This window comes from Typopeltis vanoorti, chromosome 25 (genome assembly GCF_054136105.1).
Source record: "Typopeltis vanoorti isolate ZY-2024b chromosome 25, IOZ_Tvanoo_1.0, whole genome shotgun sequence".
NCBI lineage: Eukaryota > Metazoa > Arthropoda > Arachnida > Uropygi > Thelyphonidae > Typopeltis > Typopeltis vanoorti.
The window spans coordinates 74,345,532-74,364,648 of NC_143573.1; the positions used below are offsets into that span (position 1 = coordinate 74,345,532).

The 19,117-nt window shown below is 35.1% G+C and overlaps 1 protein-coding gene across 1 annotated transcript in view; it reads left to right on the forward strand.

The window, feature by feature from the left end:
• Positions 1–19,117, forward strand: part of LOC150092853 (uncharacterized) — a 219,925-nt gene that overhangs the window by 44,507 nt on the left and 156,301 nt on the right. Inside the window, exon 3 of the mRNA XM_090414300.1 lies at positions 16,438–16,782. Coding sequence (XP_090270426.1) covers positions 16,438–16,782 — 345 coding nt within the window. The remainder of the gene's footprint in view (positions 1–16,437; positions 16,783–19,117) is intronic.

The following is a 19,117-nucleotide window of genomic DNA, read 5'->3' on the forward strand; positions in this document are numbered from 1 at the left end:
GATAACCAGACTGAATGCATAAATTATGGTGAATCCTGTACAAAACACAAGGCAAAGAGAGAGAATTGAGAATAATGACAGTTGTGAACAATCATAAAAATAGATCTGAGATAGATACCTTCACAGTATGCCTTTATAAATATTTTATTTCATGCATATATATATATATATATATATATATATATATATATATATATCCTAATTTACGCTCATGAGTAGACCTACACTTTTTACCTTGTAGGCATTCATAACTGAAATCCTACAGAATCGATTGGTTACTCCTTATTCTCAGTGGTATTCTATGTCCGTAGAGGCATGTTTTCATGGGGCCGGTTTGCCTGTTTGCAGGAGGAAAAACCCCAGATAAACTGGGGAGTTGAATTGCGATGGGAATTGAAATCAGGACACTCCTTTCCCAGGGCATATGGTTGCGAAGCAATAGCCATTCGGCTAACCATGTGGACATATATATATGTACCAAAATATTCTGGAGGCTCTTGAAAAAGCTCAGAAATGGAGAAAAGAGTGCTGTAAAAGGAATTAGAGATGATAAAGCTGACATGAAAACTGGTGAAAAAGATATCCTTGATGAATGAAGTAATTACGTCAAAAAATTGCTAAACGAAACAATCAGTGACAGCACAGTAGTAAAAAACACTCAATAGTCATGCAGTCAGGAATACATATCCATTGAAGTAGAAAAAAGCTATCAAAATCTTGAAATGTGGAAAGGCAGCAGGTGTAGATGATATTCAAACAGAAATACTGAAGTATGGAGGTATAAAAGTCTTGCAGTGGCTGCACTGCATAGTTCAGAAGGCCTGGACAGAGGGATGAATTCCAAATGATTGGAGTAGAGCTCTCATACTACCCAAATATAAATAGGGAAATAGAACTGAATGTGGGAATTACAGAGATAATTCCCTACTGTGTTCCTGGTAAGATTTATGCAAATATACTTGAGAAACGATTGAGAAGGATTTTGGAAGGGGGAAACTTGGTGGAGAACAAGCTGGATTCAGGCCAAATAGAGGCTAAGGATCAGATTTTCACTTTACGACAAATAGTTGAGAAATCATGGTAATATAACAAAGATCTGTATTTCAATTTTGCAGATCTGGAAAAAGCATATGACAAGGTGCCAAGAGATAAGCTATTCAAAACGCTACAGTTGTATGTGTCAATGCAGCATTACATCAAGCAATACTTAAGTCTTTATTTGAGTTGTAAGTTAGCAGTTAGAATTGAAAGAAACACAGGAAGATGGTTTAGTGTTAAATCTGGTGTCAGACAAGGATATACATTATCCCCTTTGTTATTCATTATCTACATGGATCACATTATGAATGAAAGCAGTATTAAACCTGATATCAAAATTGAAGATATTGATCTCAGCTCTTTGCAGATCATGTTATATTTCTAAATGATATCTGCTACAAGTCTGCAAGATTCATTACTAAATTGAATAACTGTTGTAATAGACATGATATGAAGGTCAGCAATAACAAGACAAAGACAATGAAAATAGGCAGAAGTATTGAAAATATCAACTGCAGTGTGAATGGCGATTGATGGAGAAATATAGAGAGATGCAAGTGGATCTGCACATGGTGTTTATAGATCTGGAAAAGGCATATGAAAGAGTGGCCAGGCAGGAGGTATGGAGGTGTATGAGGAAGATGGGGGTGTCGGAGAAGTACGTGAGGTTGGTGAAGGAGATGTATGAGGGAACAGAAACTCAGGTCAGGTCTAGTGTCGGCATGACAGAAGAGTTCTCTGTTGTCGTAGGGCTACACCAAGGGTCAGCTCTGAGCCCCTACCTCTTTGACCTGGTCATGGATGTACTAGTGGAGGATGTCAAGAAGGAGGCACCATGGAGCATGCTGTTTGCCGATGACATTGTTCTATGTGAATCATCCCAAAAGAAGCTTGAAAATACCCTGGAAGAGTGGAGAAAGGCATTAATGTCAACGGGGAGCGACGAGGATATCGTCATACGACTTCAGGGTGAAAGGCTAATTTCAGGGAAGAAATTCAAGTACCTTGGGTCGGTTGTCGAGAGGAATGGTGACCTGGATGAGGAAATACAGCACCGAATAACATGCGGTTGAATGAATTGGAGGAAGATGAGTGGGGTCCTGTGTGACAAGAGAGTGAGTTGTAAGAGGAAAGGAAAGCTCTATAAGATGGTGGTGAGGCCGGCAATGCTCCATGGTGTGGAGACGTGGCCTATAACCAAGGCACAGGAGAGGAAGATGGAGGTAGCGGAGATGCGGATGTTGAGATGGATGAGTGGTGTGACAAAGGAGGACAGGATAAGGAATGACTACATCAGAGGGACGGTTAAGGTGGGACCAATTGGCAAGAAGATACTAGAAAGTAGGCTGAGGTGGTTTGGACATGTTGAGAGGAAGGATGAGGAGTATGTTGGTAAACGAGTGGAGTATATGGAGTTGGAGGGAAGGAGGAAAAGAGGCAGGCCCAAGCTCAGGTGGAGGGATAAGATGACAGAGGATCTTAGGGAGAAAGGATGGAGTCCGAAGGATGCCCTGGACCGGAGAACTTGGAAGAGGAAGGTTAAAGATTCGTGCGCCGACCCTGTTTAACATGGGATAAGGCAGAGTGAAAGAAGAAGAAGTGTGAATGGAGAACCTATAAAAAAAGTAAAGTATTTCATCTGCTTGGCATGGTTTTTAATGAAGATGGTAAATTAAATATGGAAATAGACAACAGAATGAACAAAGCTGGTATGGTAGGAACTCAACTGAATAAATTTATATAGAATAAGAGAGAAATTAGTCAAACACTAAATTAGCTATATACAAGACAGTGTTCAAACCCATTTTAACTTATGGATCTGAGAGCTGGATTAGAAATAAATTATTCCAATACTAGAGAACCGAAGGCATGAGTGGCCTGAGAAAGATTAAGGGCGTGAACATATCGCATTCATAACAATATCATATTAAAACGAGGATATTAGAAAAGAACTTGACATTGTTAGTATCCGGGAATGTGTTAGCAGAGCTAATCTCTGATGGTATGATCACTTAAACCGAATGGGAGAGGAAAGATTAGCAAAACAAGTATTCTCTGCTAGGTTGGCAGGAAAAGACCCAGAGGAAGACCAAGATATAGGTGGATTGATACAGTAAAAATAGAAATATAAGATTTGATAATGTTGGAGTCTTGACAGATAACAAGATTGATTTGGAGGAAAATTGTTAATAGGAAGTTTTTCATGTAGTACTCATATCATCCCTTGAGGGTATATGTCAGGAATCTGATGATGATGATGATATATATATATATATAGATGTAGAAAGTTTTTTACTTTTGGCATATTATACGTTAAAGATACCAAGAAATTTTATAAAACAAAGTTTTGCACGTGAAATATATTCACGTCCGAGCTACTTGTATATGGAGGTTAATGACTTCATATCACTTGCCAATGTATTCCATAATGCAAATGTATTATTACTTCCCATTTTTTTGCAAAGTTGAGAGAAAAGTCTGGCACTTAGAAGACAGTCTTTAATATAATGTATGATTTTTTACAGCTTCATCCAGAATTTTTCTTGTCTGTAGACATCAGATATGTGTAGGCAAAGCCTTCCTGTGTATGTAGCAGTGTGTTGACTTTGCATCTGGTGCAACATCTTGAAACAAGCCGTTTTTTAGATCAGACCATGGATTTTGCTTTGTACGTGCTTATTCCAACACGTTTCCAATGAAGCTTGTTTCAATACATAAATGTATTTATATTGTTGAATATTTCTTCTGTTGTATGTTCTTTTGTTTGCCAACCCTTTGCAAAGGTTGGCAAAATAAAAGGTCATCATGGAGTCTTTGATTTTTTTCATACCTAATGAACACTAGAAGATTTGTAATGTCGATGGAATCATTGACCTGCAACACATAATAACGACTCCTATGTATATTGGATAACAATATTTGTTTTATATTTTCATCCTTTTCAGTGATTCTTCGATGAAATAGTACTACTATATGAAAGGCAAATCCGATCAAAAGACCTTTTCTTGCATTATCCTGATCATAATTTGTGCTATTATTTTTGCTGCAGGCTTGATCCAAGTTTCACCAATTGTTTCCACTGCACCATGTTTTGCTATTAATAGCAACATATGAACCTTCTAAAGCTTTCATATTTTCACCTCTTGACACGATCGACATCATTCTTTTAAATTTTTTAGTTTATTTTGAAAAAGTCTACAGGTTTGTCCTTGTATTCATTACATTTCAATTCAAAATGCCGATTTTAATTAAATGATTTCAGGCCTTCGTTTTTTATTCATATTTCAAGTAATTCATATCATACTTATGAAGTTTTTTCATCTTCTTCCTAGTTGGTTATTTAAAGATGTTAGGCGACACACCCTTATCAATTTCATTTGACCCAGATACATTTTCTTGTTGCTTACAGCTACTTGTATCTGCTATATTCCTCTATTTTGTGCGTTTTATAAATCAGGTCTTTAACCACTGATCTATACTTAAGAATTTGAAAGCTAAAAAAAATAAAATATTTATTATAGGTATTATAACTTCCATACATTATTAAAGCAGTTATGTCACTGTAAAAGTTGTACAAACCTTTTAATCGTTATTTTAACAACAAATTTGTAATATGATCAAATAATGAAACACATTGATTTATATCTACTTAACTGTCTTAATTACATCTACTAATGATTCGTATAATTACTTTTTTGTCACTCACTATCATACGCTCTTTTCATTTTTGCAAGCTTGCAATCTGCGTTCATATACGAAGCCCAGCGAAGATTCACAAGTGATCACTTGGCGAATTTGCAAACTATTCAAATGAAGCAGTTATCACAGTTTGAGTAGGAGAATTGATACATAATATATAATTTATTGAGAAATATATGCTTTTAAAATAATTATTTTTTTCTTAATAATGATTCCATGCATTAATGATGCATAGCCAAAAATTGCTACATAACCCTGAAGACCTTTGATGTATCCCTGGGGGTAAGCATACCACACTTTGAGAAACATTGCTTTAACTTATCAATTAATAGTAATCAAATTTACTCAGAGTAGGGGACAATGTGTTTGGTTTAAGATACTGTATATTAGAAAACAATAATGAAGGAGAATGCTTTATTTGGTTGGTATATTTGAATTACTCAGAGGTGTAAAATATGGAAGAGGAGGATGAGGCTTCCCTTCTTCGACTACAATACTGTTTCCCAATTGTAAATATTTTAAATTTTATAAAATTATATTAAAAACTTGTCTATATTATATATAAAAATTACATCAGTTCACACTTCATGGATGCAAAAACAGCAACTCATGACAAATGAAAACGTTCATTTGGATTGGTTGACACAATAACCAGTTACAGCCTCTAGATGCTATTGTCTCAGAGCTCACCATGCCTCACCTTCTGAGTGGTTTAAAACTTCTAGAACACTAAGAATTTGATCTGCTGCATCATCTGTACGTCTTTTCAAAGGGCTCAAATGTGTATGTATTTTGAATGCACATCCAAGCTATTAACTCGAATGTGAAATATTTACGCATCAAAAAGTGTCCTCTTCATGAAGCATTGGTATGTTGTGTTTACTTTTAGATATCACGTGAAGTCTGGAAACAATTAGGGCAGTCTTTAACTGGAATAATGCAAAATGATAATATTGGTGATATTGCTATTTGGTGGATGAGCACTGCACACCCTGAATATTTGCCCCTGATATATATATAAATGTTGTTCATTCATTAATATGACATAAATTGTTAACAGTATCATATACTGTTTGCATAACTGCAATGTGCATGTTCCATGTGTATATCTAAAACACTTTCTAAGATATGGATTCTGACTTTGTTTTTTTAAATGTAGTCAACATATTGGAGCTTTAGGCTGTCAGGAATCTGACCCTTGAGATTTTGGGTTGCACTTAATAAAACATACCAAGAAATGAAATTGAAGTATGCAGAATGCTATCTAGATGTTTCCAAGAATATTTGTAAGAGAATTATGAGGTAGTCTGTTATATGTCATCACTATAGTGTGCTTTCATGAACACATAGTTTAATTGTTCATTTACATACTTTTTCATTTTTTTTAATTAATAAAAGAAGAAAGTATTTAATCTTTGTTTTATAATCAAAACTTTTGAACTATCTGTCTCTGAGTAAGCAAACTAAAATGTTAAAAAATATCAGGAATCAGTTTGTGAAGATAGGTGTGCCGTCATCTGAGAAATGACAGACTATTTTTTTTCCCCAAGATATCAAGTAATGAAAGATATATTTACATGTATAATTCTAAAACCAAAGGACAGCCCTTTCAGTCTGAATCTTCATTACCATGTTCAGAAAAAGCTAGGTGGGACCAGTCAGTCCTTAAATTTATTCTTTGCTCTATTTCTCCTGAGTCTTTTTTTTTTTTTTTTTTGTTATGATCTTATTTTCCAGACCACAGTCACTGGCGTCCAATGCCATGCCACTGTATTTGCCATGTGGTGTGACCTGTGGGACATCCAGAAAGGTGATCAGGTAGTCTCATACTACTTTGGTCTCTTTTTCAGTAAGATGGGCGATCTTAGCTGGTTAACCAGCCAGGATCACTTAGCTGTTGAGTTTGCCTGCAAGGGCCAATTATGTTGCAGTGAATCTACTTCTGCATGGGACAGGACCCACATCCTGCTGTGGTGTGCAAGTATGGCATCCAGGGAACTCAGGCAAGAAACCAACTTCCTAAGAATGAATATATTTTAATCCTCTTGTTTATCAGGGTCCTTAACAAATCCCAACAAAGTTTAGAAACCATTGAAACATCAACAGAAACGATAAAAAGAAATTAAAAACATCAGAGACCACAACAATCATGATTAGTATTAATCGTCAACAGGGGAATGTCCACTTGGAAAAAAGTTACCCCTCTTCATCTGGAATGGTCGACTACATCTCCAAAATCAAAGAAATTCTACTCAAGACATTGTTATTGAAGTAGCAACACAACATACGAGTAACAGCCATAAGGAGAATCCTCAAACATCAGGATGGGCACCTAGTTCACACCAGGAACACCATCCTATGCACCATTTTGAACATCTTTGAATGCAGGTTTTAACTGCCCAGTTAGGTTAGCCAGTTATAACATAATTTCCTGAACCCTTTGCACTCCATTAAATGTCAGCAGTTTGATCATTCTCAGACTGTCTGTCATGGCTGTGCCCATTGTGGGTATAAACCATGAGAACAAATGTTTCAAGTGTTAAACACTGAAATGCACCAATTGTGAGAGAAATCAACTAGCCTACTCCCAACCATGTGAAAAGTGGAAGGATGAAAATGAGATACAAAAAAATTAAGACTGAGCAAAGCATCTCCATCAGGAGGCAAAGAGGCTATCTACCACAAAAGTAGCAACATCTGCCATCTTACATTGAGAAGGCAACTGTAAAGAAATTTCAATGGGGACTTTGACCTGTGTGTTTATCCCATTTCTCACAGCTGCAAACATCCTTGAATGGCATGATATGCTTGATATCTCTTTATAACAACATATCAAAGAGGAAAATCAATGAGCTCACTACTGATTATATAGCAATTCCTTGCCATTGAGTTATCTGTCCATTTACCATCCCTCTATCCAAATGAAAAACTTATGACAACTTTTTTTTGGGAAGTGTATTACATTAGATATCATGATGGAAAATCAAGCGAGCTGACTGGTTCACCTTCTCTTCCTTATAAGAATTCAATTGTGTGATGCAGTAAATCATGTGACAGAGTATTACACAAGTTGCCATATCTGCAATTCCTAAAAGATATAGTTGGTTTCCACTTTTTCCCAAACTTTGGTGGAATGCTGATTGCACAGCAACCAAGGAAGCTTAGAAGAAAGCTTAATGTATCTTTTGCATATATTCTACAACAACAAACATTTTATTCTTTCAAATGTGTCTGACTAGGACACAATCGTCTTCAGAACCAAAAGGAATCCTGGATTCAATACACATCTTCTATAACAAGAGCAGCCAATAGCAAAGAAGTCTGGGATAAATTCTAGAAAAATGAAGGGCAGATATGTTACCCACCCACTTTCAATCCTTACACATAATGGATGTGCAATTGCTGACACTTTTGGTGAGATTTTTACCAAAACATCAGCAATATCTTTTTATCCCTTGAATTCCTTGCTCAGAAATGTAAAGAGATTATTCTATTCTCTTCTAGTGATGTGGAAGATTACAACAGGCCATTAATAAAACAAGAAACTGTTTTGCTTAAATGCTGCCCAACTGTTGTTGGACCAGATAATGCTCATTTTGAAATAATCAACTATTATACCTGTTCAACAGAATATTCTGTGAGAATGTGAATGTGTTTCCAGATATCTAGCAAAAGTCTATTATTATTGCAACAATCAGCTGCTTGGAAGCCAGGCCAGATCAGTCTGGCTGGAAGTATCCATTTGAGATGACATGCTAAAATACAAGCACTTAATTTTAATTTTAATTGATTTTCTTTGATATGGAAAAAACATACGACACTTCTTGGAGATTTGGAATATTGAAAGACCTACACAATTTTGGTCTCAGTGGGGATCTCCCTGTTTTTATTCAACTGAATCTTCCAAATCCAAATAGGAACCACTCTCTCCTGACCATATGCTCAAGAGGAGGGAGTCCCACAAGGTTCAATGTTAGGTTTTTTGCTATTAAGGATAAACTCAATAATTGAACAATTCCTCTGTCTTTCAAAATGGATACTTGCAAGTGGGTTCAGATTTTCACAGTAGAAGACAGTTCATGTGCGTTTCTGTTGCAGACATGAACTTCATCCTGATCCAGAATTCCTACTAGGACAAACTTTAATCTCAGTCACACCAGAAGCTAAATTCTTGGGGCTTATTTGGCAAGAAGCTGTTTCCTCCCTTACACAATATCAGTTGTAAGATAAGTGTGCTGTAAAGCAATGAACATCCTTCACACCCTATCTTCCTCCTCTTGACTGACAGATGTTCTTTACTCTTTTTGTACCATGCACTGATTAGAACAAAACTTGATTATGGATCCCAAGTCTATGCATCTGCCAGAGCGAAAGTACATTATATTGGACCCTATTTACCATCAAGCCATAAGAATTGCAGTTGCAGTATTTTAAAGTTCATTGATTCTAGTCCCTACAATAAGGAAAATGAACTATCCTTGTTGTTTTGACATCAACAGCTGTCTCTGATATATGCTAGTAAAATAAAATCTCTTCCAGGCCATCCCATGTGGGCAACTATTTTTTGTCCATGATAGGAGAACCTGTACAGCACTCATCAAACTGTCATGCATCCCTTTGGTTTGTAAACAAAAGCACTCTTAGAAGCTCTAGATATTAAGGTAGATGGTATTGACAACAGGCATTCATATGTGTACTTCGATGCAGCTTTTCTTTTTGCAGGCTATCCAAACATTCTACCCCTCTTGTTATCTACCAGTGGCACCTTCAAGCTGATTAAAGAATACTCTATTTTTATATATACCTTTTACTGTCTTTCCAGACAATCTAACATCTGCTCAGATCCCAATAAAATGTAACTACTTTACTGCTGAGTTGTACACCATAAAACATGCCATTAGCCACTTTGAATTTTTAAACATTGTAATGCTACCAAAGATGCCTTATATATGCAGGTTCATTAGAGATGACATGCTAAAATACAAGAAGTCTAGATCTGCAGAACATTCCAGGGCTCTCTCATTTAAGTTAGCTACATTTGGGTGGGTGCTTCTATTGAATCCCAAGCCACATTGGAATTAAGGAAAACAAGGTTCCAGATACTACAGTTAGGTCAATTCTCTTCCCAAGCTTCTCCCACCACTTGTCTTTCTCCTATACAGGCAGATCACAAGATTGAAACTTGTATTCAAGTGACAGTCATCATGAAATAGAGAGAGACCAACTACAAGCTCCATCAAATCAAGCCCAAAATCAAATTGCGGCAGTCTAGTCTGCACAGGGACTACACTGTCATAAAGATGAAGTTGTTTTTGGTTGACTCTGCATAGGTCATAGTTGTCTTACATGCTTCTTTCTTAAGATTACCCACTATTCACATTTAATGGACTGTCCTTGTTTTGTTGAGTGCAGTGAATAATTTAGTCATATTCATAATCCATCTGAGCACTTATACACTCAGGCTGATCAGAATCATAAAATGTTTCTTTCATTTTTAAATTTTTATAGAACATCAATATTTATCACAGTATAGAGATCATGTACATATTGTATATATTCTTTTTATTTAAGGAATATAGTTATTGTATATAAGATTTTAATACCTGGTTGGTTTTATATATATATGTTTTTTATGAACTTCCTTACAGTTGCTTTTACACATCTTTTTACTTGTTTTTTTATACATTTCTTTCTATACTTGATTATGCTGTTGTTTTATTTATTAAGTACCATATTTGCCAGTGTATAAGACGCACCGGCGTATAGGACACACCCCCTGTTTTGTACACATTTTTTAGGGAAAAACTTTATCACTGAATATTATAATGAATTTACAGTATTTCAAATATAAAGTAATAAGTAGGTCTACTTTCAACAAATACCTAATATAACTAGGAAAGAGTACCCATCTTTTAATCGTCAAAACCCAGAAATTCATCTCCAGAGCTAAATAAATAACTAAATAGCTAAATACATAACTAACATAACTGGAATGCTCTCACACACCTCAAGGAAGCAAGAGAGAAATAGCATAACTCGGAACAGAGAAAATTTCCAGAAATGAAAGTAATAAAAAACTGAGTATCGGCGTATAAGGCGCACCCTGTTTTTCAGACCTATTTTCAAAGAAAAAAAGTGTGTGTTATACACCGGCAAATACGGTAATTATTATCTCAGCTGTCTTTGCTTCACCAAACCCTTAAATATGTGATGGTTTTTGACAAATTTGTGTCTGCAGGCCAAGTGCAGACTAACAGTATTACTTAGGCAAAAAGAATGTTTGTCAAAAACAGCAGAAAATTGGCACACACATACAGAAATAGTTACTTCACCGTGATTATGCTCTGGGAGAATAATGTGTTGTCTGTGCATTGTTTATGGGCCTAAGCCAAAGAACAAACACTAAAAATTCATGTCATCTGTAATTTCTGAGTCTGGTTCCCTATTGACTTAAATTCCCCAAGGTGAAATTACATCTCAGAAGATGGAGCTTTGAAAACATTTCTGAGATCCAGAGTGAGTCTTTGCCAGTGCTGACTGATCTTAGAGAAAGACAACTACCAACATTTTCAGAAGTAATAGATTTGCTGGCTTGGTAAATAAATTTGCAAGGCGACTACTGCTTGGATGAGAACAACAGTGATCAATAAGAAAACCTTAATAAGATCACCCAGTCTGCCAGAATTTAATTTCGCTCAAAACTACAGAACATGCTCTCATAACAGTGACTAACACAACACGCTCCATGCGTATAATGTTGCGCATTCTGTTTTAATGTTTAATTTATATGATAGTGTTACTCCATTTTCTCTCTACTAGCCACTTGGAGTTTTTTTTTTTTTTTTTCCCTCTTACTGTTATAAGCCCTGCAGAAGCCGGACAGCCCCGTCGGCGAAACTTGTTGGTATTAGATATTTATAAATCATGGTCAATTAAAGATCAATATATATTACAATTTAATTATAAGTGATCAATAAGTTTAACTTGCACCTCATTTTTCATTGAATAGTGTCCTAATTTTTGCTTTTAGGGAGAAGTAATGCATTCTGGTTTTCCCTTTCAGTAATTTCTGACCATAGGTGACTTTGTAGGCATTGCCCACAAAGTATTTCTGGTGAGGTTTTTACAGGGTAGTTCACCAATGCTTTTCCCAATCCCCCCAATTTTATCTGGGCTCAGGGCTGTCATATGGCTAGGACGTATTCTTGACTGTAATCCATGTTTGTTCACAGGGCCGGTTTGCCTGTTCTGGAGGCGAAAAACCTGAGTTTCCAGGTGAAAAACCATCTACCTCCATATGATACTGGCTAACTCACCTTTTAGTTGAAAGAGACCAGATAAATGTTTCTCATGTCACTGACAGGAATTGAGCCCAGGTCTTTCTGACCAAAGGGCTTCCTCTATACTGACTGAGCTATGAAGGCTCCAAAGTATGCATTATGGAGAAGTTAGTAATTACTTAAAATTTTTAAATTTTAATAATGCAATTTTAATTATTTCCTAACTTCTCTTACTGAGCAAGTTAATTTGATATAACCTCCTCAAGAAACACTTAAAATATGGAGTACATTAGTAGGAGTGATTGGCTAAAAATCTTGGTGTGGAAGGTTAGACATGTTTTTAGAACGCCATTTCAAGCAAGTTGGTTGTGTACATTCCTTTGTATAAAAATCTTTTGGCACCTAGATTTTGTTGAACAACAGCCATAATGAATTTTCAGAGCTGAAAATTATTTTTCATCTTTAACATCTCCATGCCACAATTGGAAGAATGAAGGTACATTGCACCCTTCGATTGGAAAAGGCTTAAGTTCAGTTCTCATCATAGCGAGAGGAATCTTTACATATGGATTTTTTTCAATTGAAGGTGAGTTAGCCGACCTCATACAGAGGTAGCAGGGTTTTTCATTCTGCATAACTCACAAATCAGCCTTGGGAACACACACAATTTGCAGACAATGAATGCTAGTAGTAGTGGTGGTGGTGGTCAGCAGATGGCTTTGGTGTAGGTGAGGGGTGTTCAACCAGTCGATCGCAGAGCAATTTTTGGTCAATCTCTTGTGTATTCCTCCTTGCTTACAAATTTAATTAAAACTGAAAACATGATATTTTATTTATCATTATTTTGTATTATTTTTAATTCGCTTTAAGTGTATTGCTATTGTTTATTTATTTTTCGTTAAAATTGTCAAATCAGTAATTTTCTTATCAGTCCGGGTAAATGAATGAATTTTGATCAGTGGAAGTCAAACAGCGAGCCGAGTGAATACGATTATAAGCAAGTGTAAAAACTTGATTGTAGCTTAAATATTAAATATTCCAAAGCACGTTACATTGATTTTTTACTTAGGTTAAGTTCCATGTTCCATGTGAATATTGTAAAAAAATAAACTTTGTCTCGGTAAGATGTTTTTGTAAATAACTCTTTTGAAGCTAACTGGATATAGTGCTTTAATAAGAATATGTTAGAGTGTTAAAAATAAAGGCAATGTTTTTGTCGCCAAAGCTGTACATGGCAGCATTAGAAAAATTGTTATTGAAACTTGTATGTATGAGAAAGGCTTGCAGGCTCTAAGTGTAAACATCTCCGAAGTCAGTCAGAAAGAGTTCAAACAACTTTCCGATGGCCGGCAACTTACAATCAAAAGAAAGCAGAGGAGAACCAAAGGCATGCCGAACTTGAAACTTAAGATGAAAGACTCATACCGATTCTTTGAGGGTTGCCAAACTTCATGTGAGGTCTCAGAGGAGGCCTAATAAAAAGGGACTGAAACAAGCAGAAGGGGTCCCGGTTGCAGAATTGCTGTCAGAGAGGAGGTTGCCTGGTCCAGAGTCACCGTCAGAGAGACTGCCCTGATCCACGTTGCTTGAGAGAGAGGAGTTTCCTGCTTCCAGAAAGGAGCTTCTGGGTTCGAGACGTCGCTAGAGAGAGAGACTACTTCTAGGCCACAGACAAGGTTTCAAATTGTCGAAAGGAAGAGTTCTAAGCCAGGTTAATGTCAGACATTGACCAGTGTGTTGCATTTTCATTACAATTTGATGGATCAAACGACTTCACTGATATTGCTCAGTTAATGGTATTTATTCGCATGGTATTTCAAAATTATTCAAGTAAAGAAAAACTTTTGAAAATTATACTATTATTGGGAAAGACTAGGGGAGAAGACATTTTTTCGGCGTTTGATGAATTTGTGAAACAACACAAACTTCTACTCTTTAAACTTGTGTCTATTACTACTGATGGTGCTCCTGCAATGATAGGTAATAAATCAGGCTTCATTTCATTATGTAAAAACGATGAGAAATATCCAGATTTTTTAACGCACTACTGTATTATTCACCAACAAGTACTCTGTAGTAAAAGATGTTTTGGATATTACATTTAAAATTGTAAATTATGTTTGAGGAAAAGTCCTGCAATGGCAGTTATTTAAATTACAGGCAGATGATGATAGGGAACTTCTGTTGTACAGTAATGTTCGCTGGCTCAGCAGAAGTCAATTTTTAGAAAGATTTCTTGTATTAATTAACAATAACTGGTGATTAGTTTATGGAATTAACAACGCATATAAAGTATATTAATTAAAGGTAACTATAAGCCTTGCTACTATAATTAACAATATAAAAAATTTTCTTGATGATAAAGGAGATATTTATCCACAATTGAGTGATAAAAGATGGTTGTTGCACTTATCATTTTTAGTAGATTTCTGTATGAAATTAAGCAATTTAAATTTAGAGTTACAAGGTAGAGATAAAAATTTAATTGACATGTTAAGTTCAATAAAAACTTTCCAACAATACTTACTTTTATTAAAGAAAATATAAATGACTGCGAATTTAGACATCTCCCATATTTATTAAAATTTTTTGAACAAAATCAAGAAATGCTTTACTATGATTTAAAAGAATTTATTCGTGAAATAGAATTAGTTGAGGAAGAAATAAATTCAAGATTTAAAGATTTTAATAAAACTAAAATGTATGTATCTTTTATCAATAATCCATTTCAAGAAAACTTGAACATCACAGAAATTTCAAAAAAAATTAGTGGGCTGTTTGATATAAACCAAGCTGAAGTAGAACTTGAGATAATAAACATTCAGAATAGTTTACGTTTAAAATCAATAAACAATGAAGTCATTTGGAAGTATGCACATGAAAAATTCCCAATATTAACTTTGCGCGAAAAATTCTGTCATGCTTCAGATCGACATACTTGTCAGAATCCGCTTTTTCAAATATGACCGTCATAAAAAATCAGTTAAGAAACCAAATTACAAATGCTCATTTGGATAATTGTCTTTGATTGGCCACTTCTTTATATCAACTTGACTATGAAAATATTGTGAGGTCCAAACAATGCCAAATTTCACATTAACTTTTTTCTTTTTTTTTTTTTTTTTAATCAACCAGCATTTCCTCTAACTTGTGAGTTTGTAATCAATATGTTGTTTTTTCTAAGTTTGGTTTTCCAAAATAGAGAAATAATATATATAATTAAAAGTGATAAATAAATTTTTAAATACACAAAGTTTTTAGTTGTTTATTTGTGCGTAATCAGATATCAGATTGAGGGGACGTGATCTATATAAGAGAGTATATCGCCGAATAACTTTTTATAGAAAAGTAGCTCACGTAGTGAAAAAGGTTGATCCCCACTGGTGTAGGTGATGGTAGTGGTGGCAGTTTGCTGTGGTTGGTGGATTGGGCTGTGGATTAGGTGTCCTCCCTCGATGAGGTTTTGTACATAATTTCTCATTGGAAGTGTCACATAATAATAATAATAATAATCTTTAGCAAAACAGCCTTTCTGCACTTAGCCATTAATCGGGAAAAAACCCTTTTCATCATCTTAGTAATAATGTACTTTCTTCATTAATAATGTATTGAATTGATGGAAAAAGGGACACTACATACAGATATTGTAGTCTCACACTAGACAATGAAAATCATGTCACCTAAAGATATTTACATAACATCTATGGTGTGAGATTTCAGTCCATGTCCTATAGGTAAGAGAGGAAATGCTATCCATTAACCCATCCACACGTCTTGGTTGGTGATACTGCTGGCATAAATGTCTTCAGTCATTTATCTTGTTATCCAAACTGATTGTATTTTACTGATCATTTACCAGAATTGCCTTTGTTAGGCAGAGCAGCTATTGTGAAGTTTTTGTATTTTGGGAGAGGAGTACTAGTAACAAAAAACCTTGAAATTACATACATTGCTATTGTATGTAAGTTATACAAGTATATTAAAAATAAAAATAAAAATCAGTAAATTCCTTCATAGTGAAGGTATCATAATAATCCATTTCTCTAGCACTCACTCACTCCTCACCTGACTAATTTTAACTCTGACAAGCTTTTAAAATAATGCCAAAGTAAGTAATTTGTACAATTAGATGGAAAATAAACAGGAGTAATAAAAAAATATATTATTATTATTATTATTATTATTATTATTCCTGATACCTCCAAGGAGTCCGAAGACTCATCACATAATCAAACATATAATCAAACATTTTCATTTATTTTTCATTCGTGAATCATTTGGAATTAAGTTGATCATAAGTTATACAGTAAGGGGTTTGAAAACTATCTGTAACATAAAGAATGAAAAATATTTAGAAATCATTATTAGTTAACTCTAATACCCAGTATATACACTATTATTTTGCATTTTTATATTGCAGGTGACAGAATCAACCAAGTCTTCCCATGCTTCAACACCAGACAGTGCTTTAAAAAAAACTGGTAGAAAAAGGGCTTATCGCAGACGTTTTCAAAGTTCCCATGCTACATCACGACGAGGAAGACCAAGGAGAAGTAACATTCAAGAAAAGGTAATAACTGCAACACCACCATCAGCAGCAGCAGCAGTGGTATCCAGAACAACTGAAGCTGTAACATCAACAGGGTCAACAACAGCAACAATTGCTGCTGATTCAGATATGGATAATTTCCATAGGGAAGCATCACCAGCTAGGCGAACACGCTTTAAAGCATCACATTATAATGTTATCAGCAGAGAATGCATGGTAAGGATTATAAAATAAACGATCTTGTATTTTTTGTTATGTATCATTTCATAAACCTGACAATTTTTTCCTTATGCCATTTAATTTGTATTATCATCATCATGAAGGTCGGATAAGTATGCATGTGATTGTGTGTGTAAGAGTTCATAATTCAGAAAATCAGAATAAGATAGTAACAATTATTTTAATTAAGATTAAATTTCATCTTAATTACATAGGATTTCTTCAGATGTAAACATACAAACTAGTAGACAAACAGTAAAGGCTAATGAAGATGACAACCACTATGTAGTTATAGAAGAGACTGGGGTTTTTTAAAATATTTCAAATTGTGTCGCATTCTTCATCATGTTTTGCGTGTTTATGCATTCACATGCATGCTTTTGCTAATGATGGCTATGATGTATTCAAATAAATTGATACTTAAGTTTAATGAAGGTATAAAAGTTTTGCAGTGGCTACAATGCATAATTCAGAGGGCCTGGTCAGAAGGTTGAATTCCCAATGATTGGAGTAGAGCTCTCATAGTTGTTGTTATGTGCCATCCAGTCATTTTTGACTCTTGATGATCCTGTGAACAAAGGCTCTCCATTCCACTCGACCTCTTGTCCTTTCTTTCAATAATTGTAAGTTCAAGTTGGTAAGTTCTTTTATGTTGTCCATCCAACTGTTTTGTGGTCTTCCTCTTCTTTTTATTCCCTCAATCTTCCCTAACATAACTGTCTTCTCCAATGATTCATCAGCTCACATAATATGACCAGAGTACATCAACTTCTGTTTAGCGATCATCACCTCCAAAGAGCATTCTGTCTTTAAATTCTCTAAAACCTTCTCATTGGTCATTCTTGCAATCCATGGGATTCTTAATAGTCTCTTCCACACTCATTATTCAAATGAATTAATTTGCTTTCTGTCTTTCTTCTTAATAATCCAGCTTTCACATCCATACATCACCACTGGAAATACCATTACTTTGACAATTCTAACATTTGTAGCCTTACTCACACCTCTATCTTTCATAATTTTTGCCAGGTTTTACATCGCTTTTTTTCCCATGACTATCCTTCTTTTAATTTCATCTTCACATTTACCATTATTTCTGATTTTGGACCCCAGTAAATCATAACTTTCACAAATTTCTATTTAATTTCCCTCTATTATAAATTCATTTAAATTGCCAGAAGCCATCACTTTTGTTTTGATGATGTTTAAATTAAGCCTGGCTTTGTTACTTTCTGTCTTAACCAATAGAATCAATTGCTCCAGATCGTCCTTAGTTTCTGCTATGAGGGTTATCATCTGCATATCTTAAATTATTTATTTTTCTCCCACCAATTTGTACCAACTGGATCTTTGTCTAAATTAGCCATTCTCATAATATATGCAATATAAATATGAAAAAGGTAGGGCGACAGTATAGAACCCTGCCTGTACCCCTTTTTCTCCAAAGACTGTTTTTACTGAAGCTTCATGTTTTCATACAGCTCTCTTATCAAGAAAATGCGATGTTCAAGTATTCCCATTGATCTCATTACAATCTACAGTCTGTTGTGATCCACGCAATCAAAAGCTTTCTTATAATCAATAAAACAGATGAATACTATTCTTTCTGAAATTCTCTTGTTCTTTCCATAATTCATCTCATGTTTGCTATTTGGTGTCTAGTTCCTCTAAAGTCCGACCACAGAAGGGAGAACTCTCGTTGGCAGGCTGCCAAGAAGAGTTAATTCATGTTGAAATGGAGAAAGAAATAAGACGATGAATGAATTTATAGGTAAAATTTTCCAACTGTTATACAAGCAAAATAGTTACCACTTTAAAAACTACAATGATCATAAAAGAGAAATTAATTTTCTGACATGTAATAATAAACAACTCATCCCACAATACAGATTGATTACTCTATTATTGGATTGGATTCTCCTTCTGTTGGCATGTGCAGACGTGTCGAAGGGTCTCATATCTGTGGGTGTACTATCTCTCTCTTAAAGCCTGCCTGTTCTTGTGGCATTTCTCTGTGCACATATGCCTCCAATCTCTGTTGGATCTCTTTTAGCATAATTTTACTTACATATTAAATTAAAGTGATGGTTCTGTAATTCTTACAATCTCTGGGATTTGAGTTTTTTTGGAAAATGGGATGAACTGATGTGTTTCAATCTCTAGGCCAGTATATTGTCTTCCAAACCTGTTGACAAATTTCACTCAATATATTCTCTGCTTCATCCCCAGCTGCTCTAAATAATTCCATTGACACACCATCAGCTCCAGGAGCTGTTCCATTGCTGATATCATTTTACTTTTCATGGGTTCCTCAATAAATTCTCTCTCTCTC